This window comes from Oncorhynchus kisutch, unplaced genomic scaffold (assembly GCF_002021735.2).
Source record: "Oncorhynchus kisutch isolate 150728-3 unplaced genomic scaffold, Okis_V2 scaffold3147, whole genome shotgun sequence".
In the NCBI taxonomy this organism is placed as follows: Eukaryota; Metazoa; Chordata; class Actinopteri; order Salmoniformes; family Salmonidae; genus Oncorhynchus; species Oncorhynchus kisutch.
In genome coordinates, this window is record NW_022265092.1 from 326,049 (window position 1) to 341,166 (window position 15,118).

At 51.4% G+C, this 15,118-nt stretch overlaps 1 protein-coding gene across 15 annotated transcripts in view; it reads left to right on the plus strand.

The window, feature by feature from the left end:
* The first annotated feature begins 306 nt into the window (after positions 1 to 306).
* The window catches only part of LOC109884542 (ankyrin-3), a 196,756-nt gene continuing 181,944 nt past the window's right edge, over positions 307 to 15,118 (plus strand). For 2 of the 15 annotated variants that reach the window (XM_031820221.1, XM_031820222.1), the window contains exon 1: positions 320 to 1,175. In XM_031820221.1, coding sequence (XP_031676081.1) covers positions 1,062 to 1,175 — 114 coding nt within the window. In that variant the 5' untranslated portion in view covers positions 320 to 1,061. Of the gene's footprint in view, positions 1,176 to 15,118 lie in introns of all 15 variants that reach the window. The other 13 variants (XM_031820219.1, XM_031820220.1, XM_031820231.1 and 10 more) reach the window with 10 other exon arrangements.

Below are 15,118 nucleotides of genomic sequence, written 5' to 3' on the forward strand. Positions count from 1 at the left end.
CCCCTCCTCCTCTCCTTCCCTCTCCTCCCCTCTCCTTCCCTCCCCTCCTCCTCTCCTTCCCCCCCTCTCCTCCCCTCCTCCTCTCCTCTCCTTCCCTCTCCTCCCCTCCCCTCTCCTCTCCTCTCCTTCCCTCCCCTCCTCTTCTCCTTCCCTCCCCTCCCCACTCCTCCCCTCCTCCTCTCCTCTCCTTCCCTCTCCTCTCCTCCCTTTCACTCAGGCACTTCCAGTTGGTGGTGTAACACTGCCTCCCAGTCTCAGCTGCCTCTCTCTCTCTCTCCTTCTTACTCGATCTCTCTCTCTCTCTCTCTCTCTCTCTCTCTCTCTCTCTCCTTCCTACTCAATCTCTCGCTGCCCTACCTACTTTCCTTCCTCTCATTACATTGCCTGTCCTGTCTGAGGGATGCTGTGTTGGGAGAAGGGAATGTGATGGGTAGTGGTTCAGGTAGGGCCACGAGCCACATGAAGACGTCAGCAAGCGAGAGGAGAGAGAGAGCTGGTTCTGTTTCTCTAGAGACGGATCCGTCCTGGCCGTCTGTCTGCTGCCAGACTCCATCTTCCTCCTGGATACTACAACACTGGATCACACCACTCAGGGAGGAGCAGCTTGGTCTGTTTTATTTTCCCTGCTACCTAGCTAGCTAGCTAACGTTACTACCTCTGCTGCTGTCCTGAGAGAGAGCATCATCATCACACCATCACCACCCAGCCCTCCTCCCTGATACTACAGAGAGGAGCTGTTTCCAGACCTGGTAGGATACTATACTACAGAGAGGAGCTGTTTCCAGACCTGATAGGATACTATACTACAGAGAGGAGCTGTTTCCAGACCTGGTAGGATACTATACTACAGAGAGGAGCTGTTTCCAGACCTGGTAGGATACTATACTACAGAGAGGAGCTGTTTCCAGACCTGGTAGGATACTATACTACAGAGAGGAGCTGTTTCCAACCTGGTAGGATACTATACTACAGAGAGGAGCTGTTTCCAACCTGGTAGGACTTCCTCCTGCTATCCTGCTCTATAAGGATATCAGCCAGCTCCATCGCAGCTCCCCAGCACCATGGCTCAGGCTGCATCTCAGATCAAGAAGAGAGCGATTGTGGACACCTCTGTTGAGGACGAGAAGCTTAAGAAGAGGAAGATCAGACAAGCCCAACGGCAACTGAAGAAAAAGGTACAGGAGAAGGAGAGGAGAGGACAGAGAGAGGAAGAGGAGGAGAGGGGGAGAGGAGGAGGAGGGGCTGAGTTAAGCTCAGTGTCTCCCGGTGCTCTCATTCCTTTGTCCTGGTTCCTTTCCTCCACAGAGCTCGGCAGCTTCACACCACACCGTGTGGGTGGGCTCTTAGTGGGGAGTGGGACAGGCACGGGGGAGAAGCACGGGGATGAGGAGAGGCACAAGGGAGGAGGAGAGGCACAGGGGAGGAGGAGAGGCACAGGGGAGGAGGAGAGACAGGGGAGGAGGAGGAGAGACAGGGGAGAGGAGAAGAGACACGGGGGAGGAGGAGAGGCACAAGGGAGGAGGAGAGGCACAGGGGAGGAGGAGAGGCACAGGGGAGGAGAAGAGACACGGGGGAGGAGAAGAGACACGGGGGAGAAGAAGAGACACGGGGGAGGAGGAGAGACAGGGGAGGAGCAGAAACACAGAGGAAGAGGAGAGACACAGGGGGAGAGGAGAGACACAGGGGAGGAGGAGAGACAGGGGAGGAGGAGAGACACGGGGGAGGAGGAGAGACACAGGGGGAGAGGAGAGACATGGGGGGAGAGGAGAGACATGGGGGAGGAGGAGAGACGGGAGGAGGAGAGACACGGGGGAGGAGGAGAGACAGGGGAGGAGCAGAAACACAGAGGAAGAGGAGAGACACAGGGGGAGAGGAGAGGCACAGAGGAGAAGGAGAGACAGGAGAGGAGGAGAGACAAGGGAGGAGGAGAGGCACAGGGGAGGAGGAGAGGCACAGGGGAGGAGGAGAGGCACAGGGGAGGAGAAGAGACACGGGGGAGGAGGAGAGACAGGGGAGGAGAGACACAGAGGAAGAGGAGAGACAGGGGAGGAGGAGAGAGACAGGGGAGGAGGAGAGGCACAGGGGAGGAGGAGAGACACAGAGGAAGAGGAGAGGCACAGGGGAGGAGGAGAGAGACAGGGGAGGAGAAGAGACCCGGGGGAGGAGGAGTGACACAGGGGAGGAGGAGAGACATGGGGGAGGAGGAGAGGCACAGGGGAGGAGGAGAGGCACAGGGGAAGAGGAGAGGCACAGGGGAGGAGGAGAGACACAGAGGAAGAGGAGAGGCACAGGGGAGGAGGAGTGACACAGGGGAGGAGGAGAGACATGGGGGAGGAGGAGAGACAGGGGAGGAGGAGAGGCACAGGGGAGGAGGAGAGACACAGGGGAGGAGGAGAGACACAGGGGAGGAGGAGAGACACGGGGGTAGAGAGACATAGGCCATTAGGACAGAGTTAGCAGGTGAAGAGAGACATGGGACAGTAGAGGGGACTGTGGTCTCTCAGCCTCTTTCAGCTTCTCTCAGCCTCTCTGTTGCTCCGTGTGGCATGGTGCTGCTTGTTTCCGTGGTATCAGCCTGAGGAATCCTCACCTGTTTATCAAAAGGTTTAGCGTGGTGCTGTGCTGTGTTGTAGTGTGGTGGATGGACTGCAGTAATGCTGGTTAGTAATATAGACTTGGCTCTCTGCCAGTAATACAGTAGCGCAGGCATGTCTGCAGCCTGCAGGCTAACTAACAGGAGAGAGAGTTAAACAGGGCTGGTGGGTACGGCACAAGACATAGTGTCTTCTTCTAACTCCAGGGTGTTCCACGTCTGTGTTCTTCTACCTCCAGGGTGTTCCATGTCTGTGTTCTTCTTCATGTTCACATTGTAATTTCCTCTTTGTCATATAGCTAGTGTGTGGTGTAAACAGACTCTTTGTTGCTTTGCTGTTCCTGAAGCTGAAGCTACAGATCAGCGTCTTCCTACCGTTGTTTCTCTGGACTGGTTCAGAGTCTATGTGGATCAGTTCTCTGGTGGAATGTAGAAACACATTTCATATTGTTGTTACAGTTCAGATACTGTATGTCAGATGTACCTTCCCTTCTGTGGAACGTTCTGCTCTGTACTGAATGGGATTTTCCATTACAGGAGATGATAACAGACAGTCGACCTATTGGCTATTCAGCAACATTCCCAGCATGGTCCTGTGTTCTTCTTCTGTCTGTGCTGAGTCTCTGTCCTCCCTCCCTCCTCTTAGCCCTGTTTATTCCACCACGGTTACCTTCCCTTTCATCTGACAGCCAAAACCATAATGACGTCACCAGAACCATGACCAATGGAGATTGGTTTGGTCATGGTCCTATAGGATTCCTAGTCGGGCTCTGTCAAAACAGCTTTCCCACACATATCTAATCTGTCTGCATGTGGAGTGAAGGGGAGGGGTGGTGGTCCCGTGTCAGAGGGTGGTGGTCCCGTGTCAGAGGGTGGTGGTCCCGTGTCAGAGGGTGGTGGTCCCGTGTCAGAGAGGGTGGTGGTCCCGTGTCAGAGGGTGGTGGTCCCGTGTCAGAGAGGGAGGGGTGGTGGTCCCGTGTCAGAGAGGGTGGTGGTCCCGTGTCAGAGAGGGAGGTGGTCCCGTGTCAGAGGGTGGTGGTCCCGTGTCAGAGAGGGAGGTGGTCCCGTGTCAGAGAGGGTGGTGGTCCCGTGTCAGAGAGGGAGGGGTGGTGGTCCCGTGTCAGAGAGGGAGGGGTGGTGGTCCCGTGTCAGAGAGGGTGGTGGTCCCGTGTCAGAGAGGGATGGGTGGTGGTCCCGTGTCAGAGAGGGAGGGGTGGTGGTCCCGTGTCAGAGAGGGAGGGGTGGTGGTCCCGTGTCAGAGAGGGAGGGGTGGTGGTCCCGTGTCAGAGAGGGAGGGGTGGTGGTCCCGTGTCAGAGAGGGTGGTGGTCCTGTGTCAGAGAGGGTGGTGGTCCCGTGTCAGAGAGGGAGGTGGTCCCGTGTCAGAGAGGGAGGTGGTCCCGTGTCAGAGAGGGAGGGGTGGTGGTCCCGTGTCAGAGAGGGTGGTGGTCCCGTGTCAGAGAGGGTGGTGGTCCCGTGTCAGAGAGGGTGGTGGTCCCGTGTCAGAGAGGGATGGGTGGTGGTCCCGTGTCAGAGAGGGAGGGGTGGTGGTCCCGTGTCAGAGAGGGTGGTGGTCCCGTGTCAGAGAGGGATGGGTGGTGATCCCATGTCAGAGAGGGAGGGGTGGTGGTCCCGTGTCAGAGAGGGAGGGGTGGTGGTCCCGTGTCAGAGAGGGAGGGGTGGTGGTCCCATGTCAGAGAGGGAGGGGTAGTGGTCCCGTGTCAGAGAGGGTGGTGGTCCTGTGTCAGAGAGGGTGGTGGTCCCATGTCAGAGAGGGAGGTGGTCCCGTGTCAGAGAGGGAGGGGTGGTGGTCCCGTGTCAGAGAGGGTGGTGGTCCCGTGTCAGAGAGGGAGGTGGTCCCGTGTCAGAGAGGGAGGGGTGGTGGTCCCGTGTCAGAGAGGGAGGTGGTCCCGTGTCAGAGAGGGAAGGGTGGTGGTCCCGTGTCAGAGTGGGAGGTGGTCCCGTGTCAGAGAGGAAGGGGTGGTGGTCCCGTGTCAGAGAGGGAGGTGGTCCCGTGTCAGAGAGGGAGGGGTGGTGGTCCCGTGTCAGAGAGGGAGGGGAGGTGGTCCCGTGTCAGAGAGGGAGGTGGTCCCGTGTCAGAGAGGGTGGTGGTCCCGTGTCAGAGAGGGAGGTGGTCCCGTGTCAGAGGGTGGTGGTCCCGTGTCAGAGAGGGAGGTGGTCCCGTGTCAGAGAGGGTGGTGGTCCCGTGTCAGAGAGGGAGGTGGTCCCGTGTCAGAGAGGGAGGGGTTGTGGTCCTGTGTCAGAGAGGGAGGGGTGGTGGTCCCGTGTCAGAGAGGGTGGTGGTCCCGTGTCAGAGAGGGAGGTGGTCCCGTGTCAGAGAGGGAGGGGTGGTGGTCCTGTGTCAGAGAGGGTGGTGGTCCCGTGTCAGAGAGGGTGGTGGTCCCGTGTCAGAGAGGGTGGTGGTCCCGTGTCAGAGAGGGAGGGGTGGTGGTCCCGTGTCAGAGAGGGTGGTGGTCCCGTGTCAGAGAGGGTGGTGGTCCCATGTCAGAGAGGGTGGGGCGCTCCCGTGGGGTGTGGGGGGTTAGGAAGGGGTGTTGACCGACCCTCATCAGTCCAGGGTCACTACCATCAGTAATGGGTCTCTACCATCAGTCCGGGGTCACTACCATCAGTAATGGGTCTCTACCATCAGTAATGGGTCTCTACCATCAGTAATGGGTCTCTACCATCAGTCCAGGGTCACTACCATCAGTAATGGGTCTCTACCATCAGTCCAGGGTCTCTACCATCAGTAATGTGTCTCTACCATCAGTAATGTGTCTCTACCATCAGTAATGGGTCACTACCCTCAGTAACGGGTCTCTACCATCAGTAATGTGTCACTACCATCAGTAATGGGTCTCTACCATCAGTCCAGGGTCACTAGACACCATGCCAGCAGGAAGCAGTGTAGCTGGCTTGGCTGAGGGATGTGAGGGAGAGAATGAAGGAGACGAAGCCTGCAGTGTCAGAGTCCTCAGCAGGGTCGTCAACAAACTAATGTTCCTGTTTTCAGGGGAAATGAAAGAGAGAGTCTGTAACGTGACTTCAGCTTTTGGACGTTAACAAGTTGACACTCCATCTCCTCCTCCACATTTACTCCCCAGCAGTGTTGTTTCTTCTCTTCCAGACCAGAATGTGCTCTAGTTTACGGTATTTTACACCTGCTACGTTAGGTTAGTGGTGGAGTGGTCAAAGACAAATGCTGCTGATTGTATTGATTGTAGGCCAGTCTGCACTGTCACTTGTAACTGACCGACTGTATTGGTTTAGATATGAGTGATCTGTGACTATGGTGCTGACCGACTGTATTGGTTTAGATATGAGTGATCTGTGACTGTGGTGCTGACTGACTGTATTGGTTTAGATATGAGTGATCTGTGACTGTGGTGCTGACCACCTGTATTGGTTTAGATATGAGTGATCTGTGACTGTGGTGCTGACCACCTGTATTGGTTTAGATATGAGTGATCTGTGACTGTGGTGCTGACCACCTGTATTGGTTTAGATATGAGTGATCTGTGACTGTGGAATCTTACCCTAGAACAACCATGTATGTAGAAGTGCAGTATGGGAAATCTTACCCTAGAGCAACCATGTATGTAGAAGTGCAGTTGTGTCATGTGGAACAGTGAGACAAAGGGACAGAGATACCCCCTCTTCACTCCTCTGTTCTGACACTCTGTCTCAGTGAGACAAAGGGACAGAGATACACCCTCTTCACTCCTCTGTTCTGACTCTCTGTCTCAGTGAGACAAAGGGACAGAGATACCCCCTCTTCACTCCTCTGTTCTGACACTCTGTCTCAGTGAGACAAAGGGACAGAGATACCCCCTCTTCACTCCTCTGTTCTGACACTCTGTCTCAGTGAGACAAAGGGACAAAGGGACAGAGATACCCCCTCTTCACTCCTCTGTTCTGACACTCTGTCTCAGTGAGACAAAGGGACAGAGAGACAGAGATACCCCCTCTTCACTCTGTTCTGACACTCTGTCTCAGTGAGACAAAGGGACAGAGGGACAGAGATACCCCCTCTTCACTCTGTTCTGACACTCTGTCTCAGTGAGACAAAGGGACAGAGATACCCCCTCTTCACTCTGTTCTGACACTCTGTCTCAGTGAGACAAAGGGACAGAGATACCCCCTCTTCACTCTGTTCTGACACTCTGTCACAGTGAGACAAAGGGACAAAGGGACAGAGATACCCCCTCTTCACTCTGTTCTGACACTCTGTCACAGTGAGACAAAGGGACAAAGGGACAGAGATACCCCCTCTTCACTCTGTTCTGACACTCTGTCTCAGTGAGACAAAGGGACAGAGATACCCCCTCTTCACTCTGTTCTGACACTCTGTCACAGTGAGACAAAGGGACAAAGGGACAGAGATACCCCCTCTTCACTCTGTTCTGACACTCTGTCACAGTGAGACAAAGGGACAGAGGGACAGAGATACCCCCTCTTCACTCCTCTGTTCTGACACTCTGTCTCAGTGAGACAAGGGGACAGAGGGACAGAGATACCCCCTCTTCACTCTGTTCTGACACTCTGTCACAGTGAGACAAAGGGACAGAGGGACAGAGATACCCCCTCTTCACTCTGTTCTGACACTCTGTCACAGTGAGACAAAGGGACAGAGGGCAGAGATACCCCCTCTTCACTCTGTTCTGACACTCTGTCACAGTGAGACAAAGGGACAGAGATACCCCCTCTTCACTCTGTTCTGACACTCTGTCTCAGTGAGACAAAGGGACAGAGGGACAGAGATACCCCCTCTTCACTCTGTTCTGACACTCTGTCACAGTGAGACAAAGGGACAGAGGGACAGAGATACCCCCTCTTCACTCTGTTCTGACACTCTGTCACAGTGAGACAAAGGGACAGAGGGACAGAGATACCCCCTCTTCACTCTGCTCTGACACTCTGTCTCAGTGAGACAAAGGGACAGAGGGACAGAGATACCCCCTCTTCACTCTGTTCTGACACTCTGTCACAGTGAGACAAAGGGACAGAGGGACAGAGATACCCCCTCTTCACTCCTCTGTTCTGACACTCTGTCACAGTGAGACAAAGGGACAGAGGGACAGAGATACCCCCTCTTCACTCTGTTCTGACACTCTGTCACAGTGAGACAAAGGGACAGAGATACCCCCTCTTCACTCTGTTCTGACACTCTGTCTCAGTGAGACAAAGGGACAGAGGGACAGAGATACCCCCTCTTCACTCTGTTCTGACACTCTGTCTCAGTGAGACAAAGGGACAGAGATACCCCCTCTTCACTCTGTTCTGACACTCTGTCTCAGTGAGACAAAGGGACAGAGATACCCCCTCTTCACTCTGTTCTGACACTCTGTCACAGTGAGACAAAGGGACAGAGATACCCCCTCTTCACTCTGTTCTGACACTCTGTCACAGTGAGACAAAGGGACAGAGGGACAGAGATACCCCCTCTTCACTCTGTTCTGACACTCTGTCACAGTGAGACAAAGGGACAAAGGGACAGAGATACCCCCTCTTCACTCTGTTCTGACACTCTGTCTCAATGAGACAAAGGGACAGAGAGACAGAGATACCCCCTCTTCACTCTGTTCTGACACTCTGTCACAGTGAGACAAAGGGACAGAGGGACAGAGATACCCCCTCTTCACTCTGTTCTGACACTCTGTCACAGTGAGACAAAGGGACAGAGATACCCCCTCTTCACTCTGTTCTGACACTCTGTCACAGTGAGACAAAGGGACAGAGGGACAGAGATACCCCCTCTTCACTCTGTTCTGACACTCTGTCACAGTGAGACAAAGGGACAGAGGGACAGAGATACCCCCTCTTCACTCTGTTCTGACACTCTGTCACAGTGAGACAGAGGGACAGAGATACCCCCTCTTCACTCCTCTGTTCTGACACTCTGTCACAGTGAGACAAAGGGACAGAGATACCCCCTCTTCACTCTGTTCTGACACTCTGTCACAGTGAGACAAAGGGACAGAGGGACAGAGATACCCCCTCTTCACTCTGTTCTGACACTCTGTCACAGTGAGACAAAGGGACAGAGATACCCCCTCTTCACTCTGTTCTGACACTCTGTCACAGTGAGACAAAGGGACAGAGATACCCCCTCTTCACTCCTCTGTTCTGACACTCTGTCTCAGTGAGACAAAGGGACAGAGGGACAGAGATACCCCCTCTTCACTCTGTTCTGACACTCTGTCACAGTGAGACAGAGGGACAGAGATACCCCCTCTTCACTCTGTTCTGACACTCTGTCACAGTGAGACAAAGGGACAGAGATACCCCCTCTTCACTCTGTTCTGACACTCTGTCACAGTGAGACAAAGGGACAGAGGGACAGAGATACCCCCTCTTCACTCTGTTCTGACACTCTGTCACAGTGAGACAAAGGGACAGAGGGACAGAGATACCCCCTCTTCACTCTGTTCTGACACTCTGTCACAGTGAGACAAAGGGACAGAGATACCCCCTCTTCACTCTGTTCTGACACTCTGTCACAGTGAGACAAAGGGACAGAGGGACAGAGATACCCCCTCTTCACTCTGTTCTGACACTCTGTCACAGTGAGACAAAGGGACAGAGGGACAGAGATACCCCCTCTTCACTCTGTTCTGACACTCTGTCACAGTGAGACAGAGGGACAGAGATACCCCCTCTTCACTCCTCTGTTCTGACACTCTGTCACAGTGAGACAAAGGGACAGAGATACCCCCTCTTCACTCTGTTCTGACACTCTGTCACAGTGAGACAAAGGGACAGAGGGACAGAGATACCCCCTCTTCACTCTGTTCTGACACTCTGTCACAGTGAGACAAAGGGACAGAGATACCCCCTCTTCACTCTGTTCTGACACTCTGTCACAGTGAGACAAAGGGACAGAGATACCCCCTCTTCACTCCTCTGTTCTGACACTCTGTCTCAGTGAGACAAAGGGACAGAGGGACAGAGATACCCCCTCTTCACTCTGTTCTGACACTCTGTCACAGTGAGACAGAGGGACAGAGATACCCCCTCTTCACTCTGTTCTGACACTCTGTCACAGTGAGACAAAGGGACAGAGATACCCCCTCTTCACTCTGTTCTGACACTCTGTCACAGTGAGACAAAGGGACAGAGGGACAGAGATACCCCCTCTTCACTCTGTTCTGACACTCTGTCACAGTGAGACAAAGGGACAGAGGGACAGAGATACCCCCTCTTCACTCTGTTCTGACACTCTGTCACAGTGAGACAAAGGGACAGAGGGACAGAGATACCCCCTCTTCACTCTGTTCTGACACTCTGTCACAGTGAGACAAAGGGACAGAGATACCCCCTCTTCACTCTGTTCTGACACTCTGTCACAGTGAGACAAAGGGACAGAGGGACAGAGATACCCCCTCTTCACTCTGTTCTGACACTCTGTCACAGTGAGACAAAGGGACAGAGATACCCCCTCTTCACTCTGTTCTGACACTCTGTCTCAGTGAGACAAAGGGACAGAGGGACAGAGATACCCCCTCTTCACTCTGTTCTGACACTCTGTCACAGTGAGACAAAGGGACAGAGATACCCCCTCTTCACTCTGTTCTGACACTCTGTCACAGTGAGACAAAGGGACAGAGATACCCCCTCTTCACTCTGTTCTGACACTCTGTCACAGTGAGACAAAGGGACAGAGGGACAGAGGGACAGAGATACCCCCTCTTCACTCTGTTCTGACACTCTGTCTCAGTGAGACAAAGGGACAGAGGGACAGAGATACCCCCTCTTCACTCCTCTGTTCTGACACTCTGTCACAGTGAGACAAAGGGACAGAGATACCCCCCTCTTCACTCTGTTCTGACACTCTGTCTCAGTGAGACAAAGGGACAGAGATACCCCCTCTTCACTCTGTTCTGACACTCTGTCACAGTGAGACAAAGGGACAGAGGGACAGAGATACCCCCTCTTCACTCTGTCACAGTGAGACAAAGGGACAGAGGGACAGAGATACCCCCTCTTCACTCTGTCACAGTGAGACAAAGGGACAGAGGGACAGAGGGACAGAGATACCCCCTCTTCACTCTGTCTCAGTGAGACAGTGAGAACATTAATTTGTCTCTAACAACACATAATAAAGCAATGAATAAAAGTCCTATGATGACTGCCCATTGCTGCTCATCACTAATTAACCATCATTTATTCACTTTACTTTAATAACCTATTCCAGGTGTTGTTTAATTTGATGCCTTTATTATTTAATTTCATAAAGTCATCATCTCATCTCTGCTCAGGCAGTAACCAGACAACCATCTAAAGTTCTCTGTGCTCCCCAACGAGCCAAGCTCCCCTGCCTTGGCCAGCGGATAGGGTGTCCCATGATCATTGGGTTGCTACAGCTGCCCACGCTGCAGAGCTGTCTGACCAAATCACTGTTTTAGTAGTTCTTCAAAGTAGATAAGTCATACTTTCAAGACTTACTACTATCAATCGAGTAGAGCTTCCTCACAAACTCTACCCCTCTCCGTCTCGTTTCCTCGCTGCGTTGTGTAGGCTGCATTCCTCTCTCATGCCTTCTGTGTGTGGTGCTGGGAAGAATAGGTGCAATGGTTTCTGGCCATTGTAGTTAATTACCACTTTTCTGCATTTAAACATAAATATGGGTTGTATTTACAATGGTGTTTGTTCTTCACTGGTTGCCCTTTTCTTGTGGCAACAGGTCACAAATCTTGCTGCTGTGATTCCACACTGTGGTATTTCACCCAATAGAGAGTTCATGGGAGTTTATCAAAATTGGATTTGTTTTCAGATTCTTGATGGCATAGAATCTTTCTGACCAGTAGAGAGGTTTGGAGGTTGGACCATGCAGGACACTCTCTCTCTCTCTCTAAAACAGAAGGACTGAGTGGAGGAAGATACACTCTTAACACTATGACTGTCATGAATTATAGAACTGAACCCATCAGAGGAAATGAGTGGAGAGGAGGGGAGGAAGGAGAGAGGAGGGCGATGAGAGGAAAGGAGTGGACAGGAGGGGAGGAGAGGAGAGAGGAGGAGAGGAGGGAGAGGAGAGGAGAGAGGAGGCGAGGAGAGAGAGGAGGGGAGGAGAGGAAAGGAGTGGAGGGGAGGAAGGAGAGGAGAGAGGAGGAGAGGAAGAGGAAAGGAGTGGACAGGAGGGGAGGAGAGGAGAGAGGAGGAGAGGAAGATGAAAGGAGTGGACAGGAGGGGAGGAAGGAGAGATGAGGGTGATGAGGGGAAAGGAGTGGAGAGGAGGGGAGGAAGGAGAGGAGGGTGATGAGAGGAAAGGAGTGGACAGGAGGGGAGGAGAGGAGGGAGAGGAGAGGAGAGAGGAGGTGAGGAAGGAGAGAGGAGGGGAGGAAGGGGAGAGGGAGGAGAGGAGGAGAGGAAAGGAGTGGACAGGAGGGGAGGAGAGGAGAGGAAGAGGAAAGGAGTGGACAGGAGGAGAGGAGAGGAGAGAGGAGGGCGATGATAGGAAAGGAGGGGAGGGGAGGAGAGGAGAGAGGAGGAGAGGAAGAGGAACAGCCCCAACCTCAGTGCTCCAGCACAACTCTCCACCATGCAGTGGAAACGAGGCTCTGTGATTGGTGCAGGGCCTGGTGGGGGGTAGAGAGGTATTCCACGCCCACGCACAGTAACACAGGGAGGGAGAGGGAGAAGAGGAAAGAGGGGGACAGAAGTGAGAAATGAGCTAGAGAAAGAAAGAGAGAGAGAGAGAGAGAGAGAGAGAGAGAGAGAGAGAGAGTGGGAAAGAGGAGGACAGAAGAGAGAAATGAGAGAGTGAGAGTGGGAAAGAGGAGAGCAGAAGAGAGAAATGAGCTAGAGAAAGAGAGCGATAGAGGAGTGTGCGGTAAACAAGGTGCTGGTATTTTAGGGGAAACTGAATGTGAAGTCTTTAATCCTGCTGCAGGGTTTTCTCTTTACTGCATCAACACAGAGAGAATAGAACTAACTAGGACAGCTTCAGCATTTACATAGAGGGGGTTCATTATGATTACACTGTGTCACTATGAAACACACTGAGGGTTCTGGAGTCTTCTTAATGAGTTATTTACACACTGTTTCACGTTCTGAGGGTCCTGGAGTCTTCATAATGGGTTGATTACACACTGTTTCATGTTCTGAGGGTTCTGGAGTCTTCATAATGGGTAGATTACACACTGTTTCATGTTCTGAGGGTTCTGGAGTCTTCATAATGGGTTGATTACACACTGTGTCACGGGTTCTGGAGTCTTCATAATGGGTAGATTACACACTGTTTCATGTTCTGAGGGTTCTGGAGTCTTCATAATGGGTTGATTACACACTGTGTCACGTGTTCTGAGGGTTCTGGAGTCTTCATAATGGGTAGATTACACACTGTTTCATGTTCTGAGGGTTCTGGAGTCTTCATAATGGGTTGATTACACACTGTGTCACGTGTTCTGAGGGTTCTGGAGTCTTCATAATGGGTTGATTACACACTGTGAGGGTTCTGGAGTCTTCATAATGGGTTGATTACACACTGTGTCACGTGTTCTGAGGGTTCTGGAGTCTTCATAATGGGTTGATTACACACTGTGAGGGTTCTGGAGTCTTCATAATGGGTTGATTACACACGGTATCACATGTTCAGAGGGTTCTGGAGCCTTCATAATGGGTTGATTACACACTGTGTCACATGTTCTGAGGGTTCTGGAGTCATCATAATGGGTTGATTACACACTGTATCACATGTTCTGAGGGTTCTGGAGTCTTCATAATGGGTTGGTTACACACTGTGTCACATGTTCAGAGGGTTCTGGAGTCTTCATAATGGGTTGGTTACACACTGTGTCACATGTTCAGAGGGTTCTGGAGTCTTCATAATGGGTTGGTTACACACTGTGTCACATGTTCAGAGGGTTCTACCAGATCTTCAGTTTCTTGGTAATTTCTCACATGGAATAGCCTTCATTTCTCAGAACAAGAACAGACTGATGAGTTTCTGAAGAAAGTACTTTCTGGCCATTTTGAGCCTGTAATCGAACCCACAAATGCTGATGCTCCAGATACTCAACTAGTCTAAAGATGGCCAAGTTTATTGCTTCTTTAATCAGGACAGCAGTTTTCAGCTGTGCTAACATATTTGATCAATTAGCCTTTTAAAATGATCAACTTGGATTAGCTAACACAACGTGCCATTTGAACACAGGAGTGATGGTTGCTGATAATGGGCCTCTGTACGCCTATGTAGATATTCCATTAAAAATCAGCCGTTTCCACCTACAATAGTCATTTACAACATTAACAATGTCTACACTGTGTTTCTGATCAATTTGATGTTATTTTAATGGACAAAATGTTTCATTTTCTTTCAAAACAAGGACATTTCTAGGTGACCCCAAACTGTTGAAGGGTAGTGTACTTGGAGAGCTCTAATTTGTCTGCACCCAATCAGCATCGTTCACACCCTCTTATTAAGCCTTAGCCCCACCCATCTCTTTAAGGATTCACAGAGTGAGTAGTGTAGTAAACAACCAAAGATTTCAAGACTAAAAGTTTTTCCTTGGGTGTGTGAGCTGTGTGCTAGTCGTTTAAACAGACAGCTTGGTGCTTTCAAAATATCAATACCTCTCACAAATACATGTAGTGATGAAGACAATCTCTCCTCCACTTTGAGCCAGAAGAGATTGACATGCATCTTATTGTTTGCTCTCTGTGTGTATCCAAGGACCAGCCGTGCTACCCTGTTTTGAGTGAATTGCAATTTTTCTAAGTCCCTCTTTGTCACCTGACCACATGACTGAACAGTAGTCCAGGTGAGACAAAACTAGAGCCTGTAGGACCTGCCTTGTTGATAGTGTTGTTAAAAAGGCAGAGTAGCACTTTATTACAGACTTCTGCAGTCATTTTAGTAGCTGCAGTAGCTGACCTGTATAGTGTTGAGTCATCCGCATACATAGACACAATGGCTTTACTCAAAGCCAGTAGCATGTAAGAGGCCTAGACAGTTGCCCTGGGGAATTCCTGATTCTACCAGGATTATGTTGTAGAGGCTTCCATTAAAGAACACCCTCTGTGTTCTGTTAGGCAGGTAACTCTTTATCCACATTATAGCAGGGGGTGTAAAACCATAACACATACGTTTTTCCTGCAGCAGATAATGGGAGAAGCTGCACTGAAGTCTAACAAAACAGCCCCCCTCAATCTTTTTATCATCAATTTATCTCAGCCAATCATCAGTCATTTGTGTAAGTGATGTGCATGTTGAGTGTCCTTCCCAATAAGCGTGTTGAAAGTCTGTTGTCAATTGTGACCCATTTCAGGAAACTAGGCGTGTGTCGCAAGTCACAACTTCACAGGAGAGCCATTTAATAAAAATATGTTTTAATCAAAATGCGTTTTTTGGCAGAAATGCCTTCTGGAACATGTGAACTTTCATGTGCCTTAATAACAAACATGTATGCCGTCTGTAAATACAAATACAATTGATAAATTACGAGCCTTATTGGTTAAGCCACAGAAAAAGGCAGCAACCTTCCAACTAGCCGTGATTGGCTGAGATAATGAGTGGACTGGAC